Source organism: Octopus bimaculoides, chromosome 18 (genome assembly GCF_046866305.1).
Source record: "Octopus bimaculoides isolate indiv1 chromosome 18, ASM4686630v1, whole genome shotgun sequence".
Classification (NCBI taxonomy): Eukaryota; Metazoa; Mollusca; class Cephalopoda; order Octopoda; family Octopodidae; genus Octopus; species Octopus bimaculoides.
The window spans coordinates 29,381,167-29,407,350 of NC_142945.1; the positions used below are offsets into that span (position 1 = coordinate 29,381,167).

At 42.2% G+C, this 26,184-nt stretch overlaps 1 protein-coding gene across 9 annotated transcripts in view; it reads right to left on the reverse strand.

Annotated features, from left to right (window-relative positions):
• The window catches only part of LOC106867759 (uncharacterized), a 229,337-nt gene extending 206,001 nt beyond the window's left edge, over positions 1 to 23,336 (reverse strand). For all 9 annotated transcript variants that reach the window (XR_008266010.2, XR_016244964.1, XR_008266011.2 and 6 more), the window contains exon 1: positions 23,168 to 23,336. Coding sequence is in view for 5 of the 9 variants with exons in the window: in XM_052974422.2 (XP_052830382.1) it covers positions 23,168 to 23,216 (49 nt within the window). In the remaining 4 variants the exon portion in view is untranslated. The remainder of the gene's footprint in view (positions 1 to 23,167) is intronic.
• Positions 23,337 to 26,184: the final 2,848 nt, after the last annotated feature.

A 26,184-nucleotide genomic window follows, 5' to 3' on the forward strand; every position in this document is an offset into this window, starting at 1 on the left:
TATATATATATACACTATATATATATATACATATATATATATATATATACTATATATATATATATATATATATATATATATATATATATATATATATAATATATTATATACATATATATATATACTATATATAATATATTATATATATATATATATATATTATCTATATATATATATATATATACATATATATATATATATATATATATATAATATATATATACATATATATATATATATATATATATATATATATATATATATATAAATATATATATATATATATATATATATAGATATATATGCATATATATGTATATATGTGTATATATATGTGTTATATATATGTATGTGTGTTATATATATATAGTATATATATATATATATATATATATATATATATATATATATATATATATATATATATATGTATGTATGAATATATATGTATATATCATCATCTGATGATATATACAGCTGGATGCCCTTAGGGGGTGCTTTTTACACGCCACTGGTACAGGTGCCACTCAGGTGGTACTGTCATCAGCCATGACAATGACTTCAATTGCCTCAACAGGTCTTCGCAAGTGCAGTTTACTTCCCAATGATTGAAGGGTCCTCTTAAATGGACCTGTTATGATCCACTGGCATAGGTCACGGTTACGGTCTCACTTGGCTTGCCAAGTCATCTCAAACACAGCATTATTTAAAGGTTTCAGTCACTTATCACCTCAGTGAGGCCCAACGTTCGAAGGTTGTGTTTCACCACCTCATTCCAGGTCTTCCTCTACTGCTAGGGTTGTGACACTTTTTCACACAGCTCTCCTTATTCATATGCAGCCCATGACCATACCGACACAGTCGTCTCTCTTGCACACCACATCTGGTGCTTCTTAGGTCCAATTTTTCTCTCATGGCGCTTACACTCTTTTGTGTATGCACACTGACATTACACATCCATCGGAGCATACTGGCTTCATTCTTTGCAAGCTTACGCATGTCCTCAGCAGTCACAGCCCATGTTTCACTGCCATGTAGCATGGCTGTTCGCACACATGCCTCATACAGTCTGCCTTTTACTCTGAGTAAGAGGCCCTTTGTCACCAGCAGAGGTAGGAGCTCTCTGAACATTGCCCAGGTTATTCTTATTCTAGCAGCTACACTCTCAGAGCAACCCACCCCTGCTATTAACTTGGTCACCTTGGTAACTGAAGCTCTCAACTACTTCTAGTTTTTTACCCTGGAATGTGACTGAAGTTGTTTTCTGCATACTTTCAGTGCTTATTGCCCCTGAGCATTTGCCACATACAAAAACTATCTTCCCCGTTAGCCTTCCTTTGATATTGCTGCACCTCTTATGTATCCATAGCTTACACCGGGTACATCTTACAGAGTTTCTACTCATGCCTTTTCTACAGATCGAGCAAGGCCATCTACCTTCCTACTTATTAAGACTTTGGGTTTTGCTAGATTGACTCTACACCTGAAAATTCTCCTCTAGTTCTGATAGTGACTCAGCTATTAGAGCAAGGCCATCAGCATAGAGGAGCTCCCACGGGCATCCTGTCTAGAATTCCTCTGGGGGCTAAGGACTGATCTTTGGTGAACCCCTACGCCTGCTCAGAATTCTTCACTGTATTCATTGCCAACCCTTGCCTTACTGACAGCGTCCTTGTACATGGCTTGTACAGTTCTCACTAGCCACTCATCTATCCCTAGTTTCTGCATTGACCACCAGATAAGGGATTGGGGTACCCTGTCGAAGGCTTTCTGTATGTCAACAAAAGCCAGGTACAGAGGTTTATATGTGGTTAGGTATTTCTCCTGCAGCTGTCTTACCAGAAATATAGCGTCAGTGGTGCTTTTCCCTGGCACAAACCCAAACTGTATCTCATCTAGACTGACTCTCTCCCTAATTAGTTGGGCTATGACCCTCTCTGTGACTTTCATTACCTGATCCAACAACTGGATACATCTGTAAGTATTCGCATCTAATGCATCACCTTTACCTTTGTAGCAGTTGACTATGGTGCTGCTACACCAGTCATTGGGTATGACTCCTTCATGTATCACCTGATTGACTATACGAGTGACTAGGCTATAGCCGACACAGCCAGATATCTTAAGCATCTCTGCAGTGATTCCTGATGGGCCGGGGGCTTTCCCTGTCTTCATACTCTTAATTGCTTTATCTACCAAGGTACTGTCAATTCAGATAGCTGGTCCCTATGTTGGGTCAACATTTAGCAGACTCTCTTTCTCCCATTCATTCTCTTCATTTAGCAACCTTTCATAGTGGCAGCCTCATTAAATGCAAGTGAGCCATCATCCATACCAACACATTTCTCTCCTACAGCATCACTATTCTCTTTCACACACTGTCTTGCAACACGAAACACTTCAAGTCTTTGGTCCTCACGATGCAGAACATTGGCAAATTGTTCTTATCTGCTTCCCTGTATACATACACACATATATATATATATATATATATATATATATATAAAACAAACTGAGGAAAAGAAATCCTTCAAAGGGTTGTGTTAACCATCCAATTCACTGGCACATCAGTTGGAGACCATATAAATATTGGTATAATTCAATTATAAAGATAAATTAAATATAGAGATATTCAATTGATAATCCAATAATTTATTTATATTACAATAATATATTAAATACTATGTATATAATATACTAGCAGAAATACCCGGCTTTGCCCGGGTTAAAGAGAATAATGAAATCTAAAAACGCCATCTAGACTACGCAACCCTCAACTGTTAGTAGCTACGATACCATATTTCTACCTTAATAACTTTCCAATCCATGCCAACATGGAACATAGACATTAAGTGGAATGCTAGCAGAAAGTTTTCAACTCATATCTATATAAAGTAAATACACGTAATTCAAAAACACGTTTTGTGTATTTTATTTCGTAACCAAACAAACAGGTACAGATTATAAATAATGAAAGGCCAATTTTGGTGATTCATTTGACAGAGGTAATAGAGAGACAATGCGATGATAAATCTGAGGTTGGATCTTGAAAGTTTGGATGAATGCTGCCTCAGTTAAATCTCTTGTGGTTCCAAATGATGTCATCTGTAGTACAGCGTCGTATTGTCTAATTTTGTTTTGCAAATGTTAGGAATCTTGGTCAGTTGATGATAACAGTTTCTTCAATAGCTCTGGAGGTTGGGGATTGTGGAATTGTTGGGAATGTTTTTAACTTTGGTGTTATATGTATTGCTTGAATTTCTTTGACATATGAAATATATGTATTTTCACTGGGTTTGTAAAAGAGAGTTGTGTAGTTCTCGAGTTTTAGGGATTCACACAGACACACAGACAGACAGACACACATTCTCATCTTTATATATAGAGATATGTATACACACACACGCGCACCCAAACACACGTATATATATGTATATCAATATAAATATCTGAAAGTCAATGAAGTTTCGTAAAAGAAGGTGATCATGTACATATTTTCTTGTTGTTGTGATTATAACAACTCGTTGTAAACAATGTTCCTTGTTTTCCCTTGTGGAGCATATGCAAATAGGTCTTTTTTGCTGCCCACTCTTGAGCAGCCAACATACAGTTGTCCATGTGAGAAGCAGGGCTCTTCCAAGAGAAGACCAGCTACAGACAGTGCTCATCTGTTATGTTCGGATTAAAATTTCATCAACATCAAAATTTCATGGGAGTTATGGCCGTTATGCATAGAATATAATTTCCAAATTGCAGACAAAATTTACAATCGATAAATGTCTTAGAACAACCAGTCTCTCATCTGGGAAGGCCTTTAAATCAATGTTACCAACTGGGGACTATGTGTGTCACAGTGATAATAAAAAGACTCAAAGGAGGTCTGTAACAAAATAATTTTACTCAACACTTTGCAAGTGAATCAGTGGAAGCAAAGATGCGTCTCATTTACTTGACAATTTATGTACCACATTGCAGAAATCACAATGTAAGTATATCTGAAAGGGTAGTCTTACACTGTTGTACCGTTGAATTACAAATAATGCTCATCTGTTATTTTCGGGTTAAAATTTCATCAACATCAAAAATATATGAATTTTCATGAGAGTTATGGCCGTTATGCATAGAATATAATTTCCAAATTTCATAAAGATCCATTCAGTACTTTTGACGTAGTTTTGGATAAGAAAACAAATGACTAATGTGTGTGTTTGTGTGCATGTGTATGTGTGTGATGGGTGTATATATGTATAGATATCTGTATGCATGTATATATATGTATATATGTGTACATATTACATGTATATCTTTATATGTATATCCATCTACACATATGTATACATATCCATGTATGCATATAGATCTATATCTATATATATCTATACATATACGTGTACATATACATCTATATGTATACATATACATCTCTCTCTCTTTCTCTCTTTCTCTTTCTCTCTTTCTCTCTTTCTCTTTCTCTCTTTCTCTGAAAGTATCTGTCATTACAGTATCGAAATGTGATTGTTTCCGTTAGTGGAATAACGTGTACATATACATCTATATGTATACATATAGATCTCTCTCTCTCTCTCTCTCTCTCTCTCTGAAAGTATCTGTCATTACAGTATCGAAATGTGATTGTTTCAGTTAGTGGAATAGTTTCATTTTTAAAGTGAAAGTATTTGACATGAGTGTTTTTGTTTTACTTTTGACATATTATGAGATATTATGTTGCCGTGGGCTCGAACTCTGCAAGAAGTTAAAAATCTTTTTTGACTAAAACACAACTGGAACCCTAAGTAAGGCATGTGTAAAATTTGAATGAAATTGGTTGCGTAGTTCTCGAGTTTTAGGGATTCACACAGACAGACAGACACACATTCTCATTTATATATATATATAGATAACATAACATAAATTATTACAAAAACCATAAAAGGCCAACAAATTGTTTCGCCTTCATATCACTGTTCCATTATATATATATAGACACTTCAGGGTTTTGGCTTTAGAAAAAAACGAAATTCTGTATGACGGGACAGCTGGACTTTTTTTACAATCCGGCTGGACTTTCTTTATGAGTATTGCTGGGAATCCATCAGGGCCTGTTGAGTTTGAGCTCATCTTATCAATGGTTGATATCACATCACTTTCTTCTATGCTGATGTTGTCAATAATTGCCATTTTGTTGCGCAGACCTGTGGAGACAAAGAACTCATCAGGCATAGCTACTTGCAAGTGTTCCAGTGGAGTGGTGAAAGCACTTTTGTATTGCACATTCAGGGGGTCTGCAGTTGGTGAACCATTTTCTTCAAATAGTGAGCCCATTTTGTACCATACTGAAGCAGATTCTTTTGCATACCTATAGAAGGCTTTAGGGTTTGTCTTAATATTTTTAACAGCCCTGGCCTCCTTTTCTGCCCTCTCCTGTTCATGGGAGTGTTTGAGTTCATTTTCAATCTCGAGCACAATGTTCTTTTGAGGTAGGATCATTTATTATCCTTTAGCAGCCCATTTAGACGATTTGAGATTTTTGCTTGTTGTCTCATTAGAATCCTCCTATCTATCATATTTTTCTGGTGGCATGGCATTCTCTCTAGAGCAAACTTACTAGCTTTATGTTGTAGCATGATTGTCATAAAGTGATGTAGCTTTATGTCAATATCTTGCATAGAGAGACTGGTAGACCAATTTTTTTCCGTGACCTCTTTCTCAATACCCTTCCAATTAGCTTTGCAAAAGTTCAAGCTGGAGAGGAGTTGGGTGCTTCTTGCAGCCTACATGACTGTAGTCTTCTGCAGGCCATTCATTGTTAGTTCTATTAATTTATGGTCCGAGAAAATCGTCAGTGTCACCCCAACATTATGGATGAGCACTGTGTTGTTTGTGAAGCAGAGGTCCAGGACATTTTTTCCCCTTGTTGGATGGAGCACTATTTACTCCATAAAGAGCATGTTAGTGAGGTCAAGCAGGGATTCTGCATCCCTCAGGCCATGCAGTGACATACCTGAGAGAAGGTAGCCCTCAAGCCATGTGACAAAAGGGAGGTTGAAATCCCCTAAAAGAAGTATGTGCAGGCTGTCATCCAGGTTGATTAATACTTTTTTCATTTCTTTGACTTGGAGTATCTGGTGGGCGATACATGATACATATTACTATTTTCATCTGTTGAATGTGTACCACCAGAGTGTCACAAACAAAGTTTCAGTGTGGCAGCAGAACCACAGGAGAAACAACTTCCTGGATTACACCACCACTCTACCATAAGTCCTTCCTCACCTGTTAGTTCGAAACACAGCATCTGTATATTATGTGTGTGTGTGTGTGTGTGTGTGTGCATATATATGTGTGTGTGTGTGTATATATATATATATATATATATATCTATATATATATATATATATATATAATTAAGAGTATGAAGACAGGGAAAGCCCCCGGCCCATCAGGAATCACTGCAGAGATGCTCAAACTATCTGGCAGTGTCGGCTATAGCCTAGTCATCCGTATTACGAACCAGGTGACACACGAAGGAGTCATACCCAATGACTGGTGTAGCAGCACCATAGTCAACTGCTACAAAGGTAAAGGTGACGCTTTAGATACAAATAATTACAGAGGTATCAAGCTTTTAGATCAGGTAATGAAAGTCACGGAGAGGGTCATGGCTCAACTGCTTAGGGAGCGAGTCAGTTTAGATGAGATGCAGTTTGGGTTCATGCCTGGGAAAAGCACCACTGATGCTATATTTCTGGTAAGACAGCTGCAGGAGAAATACCTAGCCAAGGATAAGCCTCTGTTCCTGGCTTTCGTTGATATGGAGAAAGCCTTTTACAGGGTCCCCCGATCTCTCATATAGTGGTCAATGAGGAAACTAGGGATAGAAGAATGGTTAGTGAGAGCTGTGCTAGCCATGTACAGAAACTCTGTCAGTAAGGTGAGGGTTGGCAGAGAGTACAGTGAAGAATTCCAGGTGGAGGTAGGGGTCCACCAAGGTTCTGTCCTCAGCCCCCTCCTATTTATCATAGTTCTCCAGGCTATAACAGAGGAATTCAAGACAGGATGCCCCTGGGAGCTCCTCTATGCTGATGACCTTGCACTAATTGCTGAGTCACTATCACAATTAGAGAAGTTTCAGGTGTGGAAGCAAGGACTAGAATCGAAGGGCCTTAGAGTCAACCTAGCTAAAACCAAAGTCCTCATAAGTAGGAAGGCAAACAAAACACAAACCCTAACCCTGCTCGATCTGTAGAAAAGGAGTGGGAAGTAACTCTATAAGATGCACCCAGTGCAAGCTATGGACACATAAGAGGTGCAGCAATATCAAAGGAAGGTTAACTAGGAAGTTAGTTTTTGTTTGCAGCAGATGTTCTGGAGCTATAAATACTGGGAATGTGCAGAAAACAACTTCTGCCACATTCCACGGAGAAAAACTAGAAGTGGCTGATAGCTTCCGCTATCTTGGTGACCAAATTAGCAGTGGAGGTGGGTGCGTTGAAAGCGTAGCTGCTAGAATTAGAATAGCCTGGGCAAAGTTCAGAGAGCTCTTACCTCTGCTGGCGACAAAGGGTCTCTCTCTCAGAGTAAAAGGCAGATTGTATGACGCATGTGTACGAACAGCCATGCTTCATGGCAGTGAAACATGGGCCGTGACTGCTGAGGACATGCGTAGGCTCGCAAGGAATGAAGCCAGTATGCTCCGATGGATGTGTAATGTCAGTGCGCATACTAGACAGAGTATCAGTACCTTGAGAGAAAAGTTGAACTTACGAAGCATCAGTTGTGGTGTGCAAGAGAGACGACTGCGCTGGTATGGTCATGTAGCGAGAATGGATAAGGATAGCTGTGTGAAAAAGTGCCACACCTTACCAGTTGAGGGAACCTGTGGAAGAGGTAGGCCCAGGAAGACCTGGGATGAGGTGGTAAGGCACGACCCTCAAACATTGGGCCTCACCGAGGCGATGACTTCTGACCGAGACCTTTGGAAATATACTGTGCGCGAGAAGACCCAGCAAGCCAAGTGAGACCAAAATCTAAGGCCCAGCCAGTCCACTTATGCGTACCTTCCTTCCTTCATTGGACACTAAACTCCACTTGCAAAGGCCTGTTGAGGCAAGTGAAATAGAAATAGATCGTTGCCGTGCCCCTATACTGGCACTTGTGTGGAGCCGTCGTAGGATTTTCGAGCGGGATCGTTGCCAGTGTCCCTGGACTGGCTCATGTGCGGGTGACACATGAAATCTTTCGAGCGGGATCGTTGCCAGTGTCCCTGGACTGGCCCTTGTGCGGGTGACACATGAGGTTTTTCGAGCGAGATCGTTGCCGGTGCCCCTGGACTGGCTCATGTGCAGGCGACACCTGAAATCTTTCGAGCAGGATAGTTGCCAGTGCACCTGGACTGGCTCATGTGCGGGCGACACATGAAATCTTCCGAGCGGGATCGTTGCCAGTGCCCCTGGACTGGCTCATGTGCGGGCGACACCTGAAATCTTTCGAGCGGGATCGTTGCCAGTGCCCCTGAACTGGCTCTTGTGTGGGGCCGTTGTAGGATTTTCGAGTGAGATCGTTGCCAGTGCTCCTGGACAGGCTCATGTGCGGGCAACACATGAAATCTTTCGAGCGCGATCGTTGCCGGTGCCCCTGAGCTGGCTCTTGTGCGGGTGACACATGAGGTTTTCGAGCAAGGTCGTTGCCGGTGCCCCTGGACTGGCTCATGTGCGTGCAACACATGAAGTCTTTTGAGCGGGATCGTTGCCAGTGCCCCTGGACTGGCAACACATGAGGTTTTTCGAGCGAGATCGTTGCCGGTTCCCCTGAACTGGCTCTTGTGCGGGGCCGTCGTAGGATTTTCGAGCAAGATCGTTGCCAGTGCACCTGGACTGGCTCATGTGCTGGCGACACATGAAATCTTTTGAGCGGGTTCATTGCCAGTGCCCCTGGACTGGCTCATGTGCGGGCGACACATGAAATCTTTCGAGCAGGATCGTTGCCAGTGCCCCTCGACTGGCTCATGTGCAGGCGACACCTGAAATCTTTCGAGCGGGATTGTTGCCAGTGCACCTGCACTGGCTCATGTGTGGGCGACACATGAAATCTTTCGAGCCGGATCGTTACCAGTGCCCCTGGACTGGCTCATGTGCGGGCGACACATGATATCTTTCGAGCGAGATCGTTGCCAGTGCCCCTGGACTGGCTCATGTGCAGGCGACACCTGAAATCTTTCGAGCGGGATAGTTGCCAGTGCCCCTGGGCTGGCTCTTGTGTGGGTGACACATGAGGTTTTTCGAGCAAGATCGTTGCCGGTGCCACTGGACTGGCTCATGTGCGGGCGACACATGAAATCTTTCTAGCGGGATCGTTGCTAGTGCCCCTGAACTAGCTCTTGTGCGGGGCCGTCATAGGATTTTCAAGCGAGATCGTTGCCAGTGCTCCTGGACTGGTTCATGTGCGGGCGACACATGAAATCTTTCGAGCGCGATCGTTGCCGGTTCCCCTGAGCTGGCTCTTGTGCGGGTGACACATGAGGTTTTCGAGCAAGATCATTGCCGGTGCCCCTGAGCTGGCTCTTGTGCGGGTGACACATGAGGTTTTCGAGCAAGGTCGTTGCCGGTGCCCCTGGACTGGCTCATGTGCGTGCAACACATGAAATCTTTTGAGCGGGATCGTTGCCAGTGCCCCTGGACTGGCAACACATGAGGTTTTTCGAGCGAGATCGTTGCCGGTTCCCCTGAACTGGCTCTTGTGCGGGGCCGTCGTAGGATTTTCGAGCAAGATCGTTGCCAGTGCACCTGGACTGGCTCATGTGCTGGCGACACATGAAATCTTTCGAGCGTGTTCATTGCCAGTGCCCCTGGACTGGCTCATGTGCGGGCGACACATGAAATCTTTCGAGCAGGATCGTTGCCAGTGCCCCTCGACTGGCTCATGTGCAGGCGACACCTGAAATCTTTCGAGCGGGATTGTTGCCAGTGCACCTGGACTGGCTCATGTGTGGGCGACACATGAAATCTTTCGAGCCGGATCGTTACCAGTGCCCCTGGACTGGCTCATGTGCGGGCGACACATGATATCTTTCGAGCGAGATCGTTGCCAGTGCCCCTGGACTGGCTCATGTGCAGGCGACACCTGAAATCTTTCGAGCGGGATAGTTGCCAGTGCCCCTGGGCTGGCTCTTGTGTGGGTGACACATGAGGTTTTTCGAGCAAGATCGTTGCCGGTGCCACTGGACTGGCTCATGTGCGGGCGACACATGAAATCTTTCTAGCGGGATCGTTGCTAGTGCCCCTGAACTAGCTCTTGTGCGGGGCCGTCATAGGATTTTCAAGCGAGATCGTTGCCAGTGCTCCTGGACTGGCTCATGTGCGGGCGACACATGAAATCTTTCGAGCGGGTTCGTTGCCAGTGCCCTTGAACTGGCTCATGTGCGGGCGACACATGAAATCTTTCGAGCGAGATCGTTGCCGGTGCACCTGGGCTGGCTCTTGTGTGGGTGACACATGAAATGTTTCGAGCGAGATCTTTGTCGGTGTCCCTGAACTGGCTCATGTGCGGGCGACACATGAAATCTTTCGAGCGGGATCGTTGCCAGTGCTCCTGGACTGGCTCATGTGCGGGCGACACATGAAATCTTTCGAGCGGGTTCGTTGCCAGTGGCCCTGAACTGGCTCATGTGCGGGCGACACATGAAATCTTTCGAGTGAGATCGTTGCCGGTGCCCCTGGACTGGCTCATGTGCGGGCGACACATGAAATCTTTCGAGCGCGATCGTTGCCGGTGCCCTTGGACTGGTTCATGTGCAGGTGACACATGAAATCTTTCGAGCGCGATCGTTGCCGGTGCCCCTGAGCTGGGTCTTGTGCGGGTGACACATGAGGTTTTCGAGCGAGATCGTTGCCGGTGCCCCTGGACAGGCTCATGTGCGGGCGACACATGAAATCTTTCGAGCGGGATCATTGCCAGTGCGCCTGGACTGGCTCATGTGCGGGCGACACATGAAATATTCCGAGCGGGATCGTTGCCAGTGCCCCTGGACGGGTTCATGTGCGGGCGACACATGAAATCTTTCGAGCGGGATCGTTGCCAGTGCACCTGGACTGGCACATGTGCGGGCGACACATGAAATATTCCGAGCGGGATCGTTGCCAGTGCCCCTGGACTGGTTCATGTGCGGGCGACACATGAAATCTTTCGAGCGGGATCGTTGCCAGTGCCCCTGAGCTGGGTCTTGTGCGGGTGACACATGAGGTTTTCGAGCGAGATCGTTGCCGGTGCCCCTGGACAGGCTCATGTGCGGGCGACACATGAAATCTTTCGAGCGGGATCGTTGCCAGTGCGCCTGGACTGGCTCATGTGCGGGCGACACATGAAATATTCCGAGCGGGATCGTTGCCAGTGCCCCTGGACTGGTTCATGTGCGGGCGACACATGAAATCTTTCGAGCGGGATTGTTGCCAGTGCGCCTGGACTGGCTCATGTGCAGGCAACACATGAAATCTTTCGAGCGAGATTGTTGCCAGTGCCCCTGGACTGGCTCTTGTGCCGGTGACACATGAAATGCTTCGAGCGAGATTATTGCCGGTGCCCCTGAACTGGCTCTTGTGTGGGGCCGTCATAGGATTTTCGAGCGAGATCGTTGCCAGTGCTCCTCAACTGGCTCATGTGCGGGCAACACGTGAAATCTTTCGAGCGGGTTTGTTACCAGTGCCCCTGGACTGGCTCATGTGCGGGCAACACATGAAATCTCTCGAGCGCGATCGTTGCCGGTGCCCCTGAGCTGGCTCTTGTGTGGGTGACACATGAGGTTTTCGAGCAAGATCGTTGCCGGTGCCCCTGGACTGGCTCATGTGCGGGCAACACATGAAATCTTTCGAGCGGGATTGTTGCCAGTGCCCCTAGACAGGCTCATGTGCGGGCGACACATGAAATCTTTCGAGCGGGATCATTGCCAGTGCCCCTGGACTGGTTCATGTGCGGGCGACACATGAAATCTTTCGAGCGGGATCGTTGCCAGTGCGCCTGGACTGGCTCATGTGCGGGCGACACATGAAATATTCCGAGCGGGATCGTTGCCAGTGCCCCTGGACTGGTTCATGTGCAGGCGACACATGAAATCTTTCGAGCGGGATCGTTGCCAGTGCGCCTGGACTGGCTCATGTGCGGGCGACACATGAAATATTCCGAGCGGGATCGTTGCCAGTGCCCCTGGACTGGTTCATGTGCGGGCGATACATGAAATCTTTCGAGCGGGATCGTTGCCGGTGCCCCTGGACTGGCTCATGTGCGGGCGACACATAAAATCTTTCGAGCGGGATCGTTGCCAGTGCCCCTGAACTGGCTCTTGTGCGGGGCCCACGGTCACTCGGAGAGCCACTGTCACTAGCTATGCTGATGACACAAAGATATCTCAGGCAATAAAGAATCCTGATGATATTGTAAGCCTGCAGAATGACCTAAATGCAATATATGAGTGGGCAGAGCAAAATAATATGCAGTTCAATGCAAAAAAATTTCAAGTACTGCGCTACAAGACCACAAGCACCTCCCAACTGACATACACAGGGCCTGGAGGTACTGCAATTCCAGAACCACAAACAGTAAGAGATCTGGGCATCAACATGTGTAGTGATGCATCATTTCATATGCACATTGTCAAGTTGACAGCAAAGTGCAGACAACTGGCAGGGTGGATACTGAGGACATTCCGTACAAGGGATCAAAAAGTCACGTTGACTCTGTGGAAGACATTTGTTCTGAGCCGCCTAGACTATTGCTCTCAGTTGTGGTCACCACACAGTGTTAATCGGACAGCAGAATTCGAGGCATTTCAGCGGCACTATACAAAAAAGATCGCCACAGTCCAACAGATGAACTACAGGGAGCGACTGAAGGCACTAGGTCTCTACTCCTTGGAGCGCAGGGGGCAGAGATATGTAATAATATACATATGGAAAATACTGGAAGGACTGGTACCAAACTTTGGCATCAAGTACTACAGGAATGCCCGCACCGAACGCCACTGCATGGTGCCAAAGGTACCGTCCACTGCATCTCACATAAGAACGAGATACTGCAGCAGCCTCGGTTTCAGAGGACCTCAGCTCTTCAATGCCCTGCCAAAACATTTGAGAGACATGCAAGACATGGATACGGAGGTCTTCAAGACAAAACTTGACACTTTCCTCTCCACGGTACCAGATGAACCAATGGCTCGTAATGAGACGCAGTTTAGGGCAGCTATGTCAAATTCTCTTATACACCAGATGTGCCATCAAAACTCTTGATTGGACCATGTCAGGTGGGGGAGAAGAGCCATGCGAGGAACGTGAAAATCACGGTGGTGCACCAGCATGACTGCAGCCACTTGGCTGAAACACATAAATAAATAAATATAAATATATATATATATATATATATATATATATATATATATATATATATATATATATATATATAAAGCAATTAAGAGTATGAAGACAGGGAAAACCCCCAGCCCACCAGGAATCACTGCAGAGATGCTCAAAATATCTGGCAGTATTAGCTATAGCCTAGTCACCCGTATTGTTAACCAGGTGATACACGAAGGAGTCATACCCAATGACTGGTGTAGCAGCATCATAGTCAACTGCTACAAAGGTAAAGGTGACGCTTTAGATACAAATAATTACAGAGGTATCAAGTTGTTAGATCAGGTCATGAAAGTCACGGAGAGGGTCATAGCCCAACTAACTAGAAATAGATCACATCTTGTGTCTAAAAAGACACAGTTCTCATACTGGATATATGCGACGCAGTAAATATTCTCTGCAGACATATTCCTGGAATTAGCGCGCCAAAACGAAGACTTGAATTTTACCATTAAGCTGTAATTAGCAGAACCATATACACGCGCACCTATGGCGGTGGGCAACTTTGTATGGGGTTCTGATGATTACGGTTCCATTACAAATCAGGCTGAAGAGAAATAGACAGTCGGTAAGATTGTTGAATTTGAAACCGGTACCTGTTTAATAATGTTCCTTTTCAGTGATTTTAAATTTCTTGCCCGCTTACGTTTTGGTATCACACTATATTTCATGTTGAGAACAATTTAGGTCTTTTTAGACACAAGATGTGATCTATTTCTAGCACATTAAATGTCCACGTTAGTGGTCAACGTCATATATAAATATATATATATATATATATATATAGGTAGATATGTATTTGTAAGTGTATATATCTGTGTATGTAAATGTAGGTATGTGTGTGTATCTGTATGTATGTATGGGCATATATATATATACATATATATCATCATCATCATGGTTTAACGTCCACATGGAAAGCAGACATTAAACAATGATGATGATGATGATATATATATATATAGTTATTAATATTTCTAAGTCTCTTTAAAGGAGACTACGGCAGCGGTACTGGAAATTAATAGTTATCGCCAAGCCAACATGGCAGTCCCAAAATTAGGACGAATGCTGCCATGAATTAGCTCCAAGAGGCCATCACCTCTAGCTAGCTATGTGACACACGAAACCTGTGTCCTTTATAACCTTCGAACAGGGGACGTCAGCAGCTTCCCCTTGCTGGTTTGGTGTTATTACCTGGTTTTATCGATTAAGGATAAACATCATACTCATTTCATACAATTTGATATTTCAAACTATTACACTTCAATTTCACCAATCCTCCTTAATAAAGTTTTAATCTTTGGTCATAACTTTAAAACAATTTCTCAACATGATACCGACATTATAACTACCACAAAAACTCTAATTTTAACAACACAAATTGGACCAGGACTACTATACATGATTATTTTGATATAACAATGGGGCCATCTGACTCTGCACAAATTACAGATCTGGTGGGCCTATTTTTATTATCACAAACTAAATCGAACTTCCTTGAAATAGCAGGCAGATTATACAAAGATGATGCCCTTTTCACTACTACCAGATTATCCAAACCAGCAGTCGAACACACTAAAAAAAGGTTACTAAAATTTCTCAAAAATTATTATAACTTGCACATTTAATTCGAAACTGATACCAAAATAGCCAACTTCCTTGATGTTACATGGAATTTAAATACCAAGACATACCAACCATATCATAAGCTGAATCAAACACTACAGTACATCAATGTTATCTCCAATCATCCTACAAGCACCATAAAAAGTATTGTAACCAGAATTTTAATAAGAATCTCAAATTTATCTGTTAACTAGACAATATTTAACAACCACACTCCACATTACAAGCAAGTATTACATTTAAGTGGTTTCCAGGAAAAAATATATTATATACATAATACTATACTAAAAACAAAAATAGCAAACATTTTCCAAAAAGAATGCTAAGTCTACTAAATCTGCCTCCACTGAAAATCAATTAAAAAATTTACAATCTAAATTACACACAAGACCACACTGGCTATATCAAAAATTTACATTCAGTTTGTATGACACTCCAAATAAAAATGTAATGCCACTCAACAATGTATCTAAATCAAGAAAACGTGAAATCATTTGGTACACCCCTCACTTTTCCCTTCAAATATAATCATTACCAAAACTTTTCGTTAAAATTTTGAAAACAAACTTTCCGAAACACCATAAATATTATTCTATATTCAATAAATCTTCTGTGAAAATTTGTTTCTCTACAACTCCTAATTTGGGATCGATAATATCCTCTATTAATAAATCAAAAATTAGTGCACAACCCTATAAATCTAATGCATTAGATAAATATAAGAAACTGGGTCAATTTCCCAACTATAAAACACACGTAACTTGTAGCTCCAATAAATATATGTGTGTATGTAGCTATTCTACTAGTAGAGAAATGGATGAATAAGGTGATTGAGGCAGTCAGGGTATGTGATAGAATTGTTAAGCTAAGAATAGCCTTCTTTGATGTAACTGTATCAGTTATCTCAGTATATGCTCCACACACCAGACTCACAGATACTCAGATGGACCGCTTCTACAAATCCTTTCTGAGGACTACTTCAACAACATTCTCATTGTAGCAGGGGATTTTAATGGACATATTGGAAGATACCCCAATGGATTTCAGGGTGTGCATAGAAGCTATAGCTTTGGCTCTAGAAATACGGAAGGAACAAGGCTGTTGGAGTTTTGTGATGTGCATGACTTACTGGTCTACAACACCAACTTCAGAAAACTTACCAACCATCTGATCACTTATCAATCTGGGGGACATGCCAGCCAGATTGATTACATCCTCACCATACACAGGGACAGATATATGGTCATAAATGCAAAATCTTTCTTGAATGAAGAATGTACAACTCAACATAAGCTAGTGGTTAGTGACTCCAGGATTAGGGTCCGAAGGACCCAGAGACGCAAGCCGATATGGAAAAAGGAGGTTGTGGAAGCTCAAAGATCCTTCAAACAGACAGAAATTTAGAGGTGTTCTTAATGAAGCTTTTGATTAGAAGGAGGAAAAAAGAGCGACATATCTTGTAGACAACCACTGGAAGTTCTTAGAGGACAATCTACTGAGGGTGACAAACCAAGTCTGTGGTTGGAGTAAAGCCTCTGCCAGACCAAGAGTGACTTGGCAGTGGAACAATGAGGTTGACAGTGTCATAAAAGAGAAGAGACGGAGTAAGAAAGAATGGAAAAGAATGGGTAAGAAAGAATCATTCCAGAAATTTAAAAGAGAAGCATGGCATCAGGTTTATTTAGCTAGGGCATGAAAATCAGAGACTTGAGGTGTTCTGGATTGCTAGACAGTGTGTCAAAGAGAATTAAGATATTGTGAGAGATAAGTGCTTGAACTTAATGATGCAGACAAGAAATAGGCATGGAAGAGTTACTATGCAAAGCTATTGAATGTGGAGAATGATTAGGATAAAGGGAGTCTCCTTTATCCAACAGAGAGACCAGCTATCCAAGTGGACAGCAATATGGTAGATAAGGGAATTATAGACATGAAAACAGGGAAAGCCCCTGGTCTATCAGGAGTCACTGCTAAGATGCTCAAAATATCCGGTGAGGTAGAATACAGGCTAGTCACCTGCAAAGTTAATCAGGTTATTTAGGAAGGTGTAATACCCAGTGACTGGTGTAGCAGCATTATAGTTAGCTGCTACAAAGGTAAGGGAGATGCCTTAGATATAAGCAATTATAGAAGCATCAAACTCCTGGACCAGATGATGAAAATTACAGTGAGAGTTATAGTCCAATCAATTAGGGGCAGAATTAGGCTAGACAAAATGCAGTTTGGTTTCATCTCAGGGAGAAGCTCTACTGACACTATTTTCATAGTTAGGCAACTGCAAAAGAAGTACTTAGCTAAGAACCATTATACTTGACATTTGTTGATCTAGAGAAAGCTTTTGATAGAGTACCCTGATGTGTGATATGGTGGGCTCTGAGGAAGCTAAGGGTAGATGAGTGGCTTATGAAAGCTGTTCAAGCCATATACAGAGATGCTGCCACTAAGGTGAGAGTTAATGAGTACAGCAAAGAATTTCATACACAGGTAGGCATTCATCAAGGCTCAGTCCTCAGTCTTCTCCTTTTCATCATTGTCCTCCAAGCTATAACAGAGGAATTCAAGACTGGCAGACCCTGGGAACTGCTAAATGCTAATGATCTTGTCCTCATAGCAGATTCTATATCAGAGCTAGAAGAGAAATTCCAGGTGTGCAAAGACCCTACTCCTTCAGGTAGGTAGCCCTGCTCAATTTGTGGGAAAGGAAGAAGCAGGAATTTCATACAGTGTACTCACTGTAAGCTATGGACACACAAGAGGTACAGTGGAATAATAGGAAGATTATCAGAGAAAGTAGTGTTCATATGTGGAAGATGCATAGGAGCCTTAAAAACTACAGATACTCAGGAAATTGATTCTCTCAAATGCCTTGGTGGTTCATTAGAGGTAGTGGATAATTTCTGCTACCTAGGGAACCAAATAATTTCTGCTACCTAGGGAACCAAATAATTTCTGCTACCTAGGGAATGTATGGAGAGCATTATAGCTAGAATAAGAACAGGATGGAGGAAATTCAGAGAACTTTAACCTCTGTTGGTTTCTTTCCTGAGGGAAAGGAAGATTGTAGGATGCATGTATACGGACAGTTATTCTACATGGGCCCTGAAGGCAAGACATGCAAAGGTTAGAGAGGAATGATGCTAGTATGCTCTACTGGATGTGTAATATAAGTGTACATGTTCAACAGAGTGCTAGTGTATTGAGAGAGAAGTTAGGCATAAGAGGAATTAGATGCAGTGTGAAAGAGAGATGACTGTACTGGTTCAGTCATGTGATGTAGATGGATTCCAACAGCTCCATAAAGAAGAGCCAGTATTCAATATAGATGGGACACATGGAAGAGGGAGACCCAGGAAGACATGGAACAAAATACTGAAGGATGACCTCAGGACACTGAACCTTTCAGACAAGATGACAAAGAACCAAGATACCTGGCACCTTGTTGTACCCAAGAAGACTCGTAATTCACAGCAGAAGTGTCAAGGCTGGTGAGGAGGATTGGCCTGCAAGAGTCCTGTGCCAATTCCACATAAAAGCATTCATGTGGTGTCACATTAAAAGCATCAGTGCTCTATCTGAAAGGTCAATTATCCAGAATGGGGTAATATAGGGGATTGCCTTCAGACCACTATTGTTTGTAATAGCTTAAGCCAATTAATTTGGTTGACGATACTAAGATATAAATAAACAGTAAAAGGACCCAAAATAATATTAAATGCCTTTAGAAGGACTTTGATGCTGTATACATACTGGACTAGAGAAAACAATATGAAGTTCAGTACAGTATTACCATACATTCTCCAACAATACAAAATGATGACACACAGCTCAAAGAAACTGCAATACCAAGGCCTGAAACTGTGAAGGTCCTGAGAATTGCAATGAATAAAGATACATCATTTCATGCACTTATTAAAAAAATGGAAAAAAAACAGGCCGAAGATTAGCAGGATGGATTCTAAGGATATTTGAACAAGACCACAAGAGGTCATGATTGCTTTCTGGAAGACTGTTGTTCTTAGTCACCTAAATTATTGAGTTATAGTCAGTCCATACTACCAAGATTACTAATGAACTGAAGGTAATCATACTCAAAACAAATGACTCTATACACCAAATGTGCTCCTGAAAGAGGTTAAAGGCTTTGAAACTATATTTCTGGGAAAATAGAAGGGAATGATGATTTACAAAAATCTATATCTGGAAAGTACTAGAGAAACTAGCACCAAACAAAACATCAAAAAGGACACTAATGTATAATCTTAAAAGTTCTGCTTTCTTGCTCTTATTGAGAACAAGGCACTTGAGTTTCAAATGTTCACAGCTATTCAGTGTTCTCCTTCAAAGCATGGGGATGGGTTATATATGCAAATGTCCAATGAATGCAATGGAGTGAAAGTTGGTAGAGTTGGAAAGGTTGCCTCTCTTGGGATGCAACACACTGTAACATGCTTTCAAAGTTCAGGATAGATTTCTGGAGAGAATGAAGAGCTTGATGAACATTGTGGCTATTTCTGATGTGCAATATTCAAGAGTAATGGAAGACTGTCAAGACTGGTAGGAAGGAGATAGACTTGGAAGAGGTTTGACAAGTGTGTGGTATGGAGTTGACTGCAAAGCAGACATTAATGGTAGAGTCTTTCTTTACAGCAATACTGCTTGCAGAACCATCAATGTTATGAAGCAAAGGAAAATTCAATTCAATAAACTTAGTTTCAGAGGTGAAATAACCTGAGAGCTGTATGAAGTCATTTTTAGCAGTTTGGATGATGACCTTTTAGATGTTGCATTGATGAGCAAATACGCCTAGTTTTTGGAGGTATAGTGGGTTTTGCCACTTGCTGTGGCAGTCATTAAGTATGACATCTCTCTATACAATCTGATTGATTATACAAGTGATTTGTGTGTATCCTACATCAGTGGATATCTTCAGCATCTGGTCTAGTTGCTTTCCCTTCCTTCCGATCCTTAATGATACATTCAATAGCTGGTCTCTTTCTCTCCTACACATTCTCTTCACTTGGCAACCTCTTTAGTAACACTTCTGCATCTTTATTCTCCTTATCAGTGAGGTCAAGCATGCCACTGCCATCACACCTTTCCTCAATGACATTTTGATTCACATTGACACTTTCTTTTGCACCCCAGTGCATATCAAGCTTCTGATTCCCTCATCACAGAACATTAGCAAACCTCTTAGTTTCAGCAGCTTCTTTTAATGTTTATTGCTTCCCTCTTACTTCTGATCTATCTGGGCCAGTCTCTTAGTATTTACAGTTCTATTTAATGTACTATTCTACTTAACCTTACTTTATCCACAGACCTGATCTGTGACTCACAGCAAGTTATCTCATAGAAACTCCCAATTGTCCTTTATCTCTGTCTCCCAGCCATCTGCATGAACTGATATTTCTTTGAACCTCCAACTGACTGAAAGGTTTTTCAGCTTACATACCTTCCTTCTCCAGATTGTTTTATGTCTCTTCGACCATGTAGGTCTTATAGAGAGATCAATGATCCCTTGTCTATGTTGTATGGTGCATTCTTCAATTAGTTATGTATCCTGTTTCTTGGAGAGTATAAAATTTATTTGATTTACATATTTACCTGAATGATCAGGTGGTTAAGTCAGTTGCATTACAGAATTTCAGGGTCCTTCATGAGTCCCTGTTCCTCATACCATATCCAAAGCATCCATGTACAATGGTGTATCCATCATGTATTTTGTCCAGTAAAATCGCCAGCCTTCATAACGTGGTCATTGTCATTCATCATTGAGGTAGTCACTGAGCTAACAAAGGAGCCTCTATACATTCACTTGACCAGCTTATAGTAGAAGCCGAACTATCATCTTAAAACAGGTAGGACACAGTGGGCAATAGTCCTTGATATGTAAAAATGTGGGTAATCATGGACGGAATGACTCTGATTTTAGGTCTACTCGATCTGGGTTGACCTGAGGTTAAACAACAGGAGTAACAATGTGTCAAGCGTGCATTACGGTAAATACATACGTTTAACATGATAATAATACTAATATTAATGTCATAAACGGAATATGCGTGCACAGGCAGTAAGATAACATGACAGACAGGTAGAAATCAAAACAGGTTGATATAGGTAATGCATGTTAGATAAGATAGAGGGAATGATACAACTTACATGACAGTCAGATATGGATACGGAACAAAAAAAAATAATGTTTGTATATGATCATTCGGCGAAGGTAAAGAATACGCACACCATCCGTTTTCGGCGGTTAGAGTTACGCCGAAAACGGGTGGTGTGGGTATTCTTTACCTTCGCCGATCATTCAATCAGGTTTACAATCAAAGAATATAGATGGAACAAAAGGACCAGAATTATTTTCATTCATGACCGAAAGTAAGGTTGGATGAGTCACGGTGGAATGCTACAGTAGCATGGGTGGGTGTCCCATGGAAAGAAATATCAAACGTTTCAAAGACAGCTCGTTATCCAAACAAAATAAAGGTATTCAATATTTTGAAAGGTAAACATTGGTGTATAAAAAAAATATGACTTTCACAGTTACCTTTATAAAAGTACATGTCTGAATTACGAAGAGCTGATATCTTCACTTAGCTGGGTTGCGTTGTCTGCGCACACGGCAGGAATATCAAGTACAAACACCCCAGCACGGAGTCTTGATATTCAACATTTAATTAATATTGTTTGGGGGTGCGGATTATACCGACCTAACAAGGTACCTCATTTTAAGTACCTAAATCAACTGAATCTTAATTATATTTCATATAATAGTGAGTGGATTTGGTAGACGGAAACTGAAAGAAGCCCATCATGTGTGTGTGTGTGTGTATATATATATATATATATATATATATATATATATATATATATATACGTGTATATATTTATGTGTGTCTTTGTGTCTGTGTGTGTCCCCCCCCCCCACCGTCGCTTAACCGATGTTGGTGTGTTTATGTCCCCGTAACTTAGCAGTTAGACAAAAGAAACCGATAGAATAAGTACCAAGCTGACAAAGAATAAGCCCTGGGGTCGATTTCTTTAACTAAAAGACAGTGCTCCAGCATGGCCGCAGTCAAATGATTGAAACAAATATATATATATATATATATATATATATATATATATATACGTGTGATAAACGACATTTTGAAATCAGGTTTAAAGCACTAACAAGAGTCCCATCAATTTAGTTTATCAAGGTGTTACGTAGACTATCAACAGTTTTCATATAATCAAGAACTCCAACACCTTATTGGATTTTGTTGTCGTACAGAACCAAGTTAACACTATTCAGCACACCTATGTTGAAGGGCGTGCGAAGCTTAATAATCCCGTGATTTTCTTGTTTTTTGTTTGTTTTTAATGTCCGTAAACCTAAAGACGATACAGCATGTTTTAGCTTTTTAAGACGGTACTATATGACTTGAGCGAGATTTGCTTGGTATTTCTAGGAGAAGCACCCATGTAAAGATTTTCATGGCAAAGTGTTTTGATTAAGAGTGCTTGTGTTGACGTAGGTACTGTGTATTGTTTCAAAATATCTTTCTATTTCAATATTTACAAAACGAAAGTGTTTAATAAGGATACTAAATCGATGGGACACGTATTGCTCAGTAATACCGGGTTGGATTGATACACATTTACAACCAGTGAACAAATGTTCCGTGGTATGGAACCAGAAGTATCTTAAAAAAGGAGGAAAGAACTATCTTCTTCCTTTCCTATGAGGTACGAGACTTTGAGGGACAGCTGTTCTTTCCCATAAGGTATGGGACTTCGATGGACGGCTATTCCAAAACTCCGCCATGTTATCTTAAGTCAGCCTTGATTACGAAAACCTATGTCAAATACATCCAGCCATGACCATCACATCTTTTCTATATATAAAACTATATTGACCAATGCGGTCTTCTTGTTTTAATATAGTGGAATGTGATTTTGAGATTCGGCTGCTATATCTAATAAGTCGAGCGACCGCACGGAAGCTTTATCACTATATTGTGACGTGCACCACCTTTCATCTATGCACTTACAATTATCGACAAGGAATGACAGTGAAATATAAATGGATATTCATACTTATAATTGTACAAGCATGTACATACATACATACATAAGACACATTTGTTGTGACTTACCAATTGGCAACTCAAGTATATTGTAAGCTTCCTTCCTTGTCAAGGCCATTTATAACAAAATATAATAAAGTCGAAGTTCCTTTCCTTTATTTGTATTATTGCACCGTAAACATCCAAGTGTCACCTCGCACGAACACAAGTAGCAACCGCCATATTCACTAAAGCATGTGAATATATCACGTGATCAAGCACAATTCGAGTATTATTGAATTATCCCCCTTCGATTCGTACAGTGGCTACTATTGAAATTCTTTAAATACTTTCTTTCTCTAGTTAGAAACTGCTTATAATACTGGGTTCAGCTTCTTGTTCTGACTATTAATCTAATTTTATGTTACGCTATATTAAGTTATTAATCAAGAATGCTATTTCTTTAACATCAGCCAGGTGCACTTCCTATGTCCAATAGTCGTATAACGGAGATGGATAAATAAAGAAAATATAAAAATGATATACGACGTGAGATGAAAATGAACTGGTAAGCGACGATTTATTCTCCGTTATAAAATACAATGATTGCCATACATGAAATAAAATAGATATAACAGGTTACAACAAAGATCTGTGAGAAACTTCGTGGTCAGGCTGTACTGTTGATCTTGTAGATAAGGTTGACATACTGTTTTGTGGTGTGTAGAGGCAGCCGTTGGTCTTTTGGTTGTGTGGTGTTCATCCAACAACGATCTAAACAGGTGTCTGGTGGAGATGAAAGCAGAGAGCGGCTGGTGTCAGATACATCATTGTCAGAGACGAGTGGCGTGTGCCAAAGAATTTCTTTATTTGCCTATAGGAGCATACATAGAGGAGACAGAACAAGGACGGTCTTTACACAGGGCTGGGGTTACAATCATAATGATAAAAATTGATTAAATCGGTATGTTAAATCAAAAAGATGAATGAGATTAAAAATTAAATGATTATAATAAACACCGTTCTTGGGTTTTTATTTAACCCGCCGGCTTTTTTTTTTTTTTGTCCTTTGTTTTCCGTTCCTTTTTTTCCTTCTTTTTCGCCTTGACCGGCTACACTAGCACAGCCCCATTCAATCTCAGCTTCTTTACAACAGTTATCCATCTTTACTCGAACACTCTTTGAGACAGGCACTTTTCTCCAGACGGATCTTTCTCATCAGGTGGTAGTTAAAATGACTTACTAACTCGTGTCCGGAGATAAAGTTGCCTGTCTCAGTTCCCCTTCCACGCGTCATCCATACCGTGTCTTTCAGTATGGCTACTAAACAGGAAAAAGACGCCTCTCTTTCCTTATTAAAGGAAAAAGGCAGTACGATCTTAATGATGGACTCAGTCGATAGCCGTACTCTTTCCGTTTCTGACATCAGTTGTTCGACATAGGTTATCAGTCACCTCAATTCCCACAATGTACGAAGGCGTGCGTGACAGTTTCACTGATGCGCCCACACCTCGGGCATGGAAGGGGTGTCAAACCGTGCTTTGACAACCTCTCTCGAACTGGTAAGGCCCATCGATAGCACAGCCAAACTAAGGATTTCTGGAAATTATCCGGAAACCTCGGCCCGAATGTCCCTCCGAACAGCTGGTTCCCATCGAAGCCCAGAGCCTCCCTCCAGGACGTCGTCGGATTCGTGCTCTACCAACCCGCTATAAAAATCCGCTGTGGTAGCCCCGCTGCCGGTACTACTCACCCGGGAGAACAGAGTGTGTGCTTGTCTGCACTCCTTCTGCCATTCACCCATTCTAGGTTTTCCCGTAGGAAGGTTAATTGCGGAAAAAAGAACTTGACGTGCGGTGACCACACCTGTTCACCATCCAGGTAGAGCCAGAGATGTCTCAGCCTCAGCGCAAACTTGCGCATCATCAGCCAAGGCATCCCTAACCCACCTTTTAACGGTTTCTGGCAGCAGATAGAGCACCTCACTAGTGGTGGTTTCCTTTTCCACAAAAAGTGGAAAAGGATCCGTTCCAACTTGATCAGCCACATGCCGAGGCAAGGCACGATGCACCTGTACAACCTCCGCTCTCCCTAACAAGGATAGCGTCCTCCCAGAGCAGGTCTGGGTTATGGCCGTCACCTTGTCTGTGACCTAGCTCCAGTTTTTCTCCATCTGGAGATCTGGTCCAAACCAGACCACGAGCAGTTTAACCGGGCCCTCCGTCCAACATCCAACGACGCTGTTGGGAGGCTTCGACTTGCCCCTCCAGGTGTCGAGTTGCAAGTCATTGATTTATCCTGGTTAAGTTTTGCCCCTGCCACCGCTTCGTATCTTTTAATGGCATCTTCTACACGATGTAGCTGCCCTTCATCAGACATGATGATGGTGACATCATCCGCATATGCCGTTGCTCCCTTACCGTAACATAGATCACGCGGTTCTCCCCCCGCATCCCCCAACCTCCGCAGCAGTAGCTTAAGAGCCAATACATACAGAAGCGGGGACAGGGAGCAACCCCGGCGAACGGCTTCGAGAAGAAACCGTTCACCTGGACGACTGAATCGATGTCGCTATATATAGCATTGATCCAGCCGTCGAGCCCAGTTCGACCTATCGAATGCTTTAGACTGGTCTAAATTCACCAGTGCCCCACCCTTGCCAGGAACTTTAGTAACCCTCTCTATGGTGTAGCACATGAGGTGAAGGTTGTTATGTGTCGTCCTTCCTAGGATGGCGCATGTCTACGCCTCTCCCACCAAGTCGCCTTCGACAAGCCTCACTATCTTGGCTAACACCTTGACCAAAATCTTTAACTCTGTATTTAGCAGAGTTATAGGCCTGAAATTATTAATGACTCCCCCCTTGTTCGGGTCCTTCCTGATCGGTGTTACTACTTCCCAACTCACAGACTCGAACGTAGGGCAGGTAAACTCTACTTTCTCCCATTCTGTTGCCAGTTTGCGTATACAGCGTCCAATATGTTCCCGAACAAGTCTGGCATACTTTTATAAAATTCGTATAGTAGACTATCCAGTCCCGGCGACTTGTCCCCGGTGCACTCAGAAAGCACCTCTATAACCTCCACAGCTGTGATCGGCCTTTCACA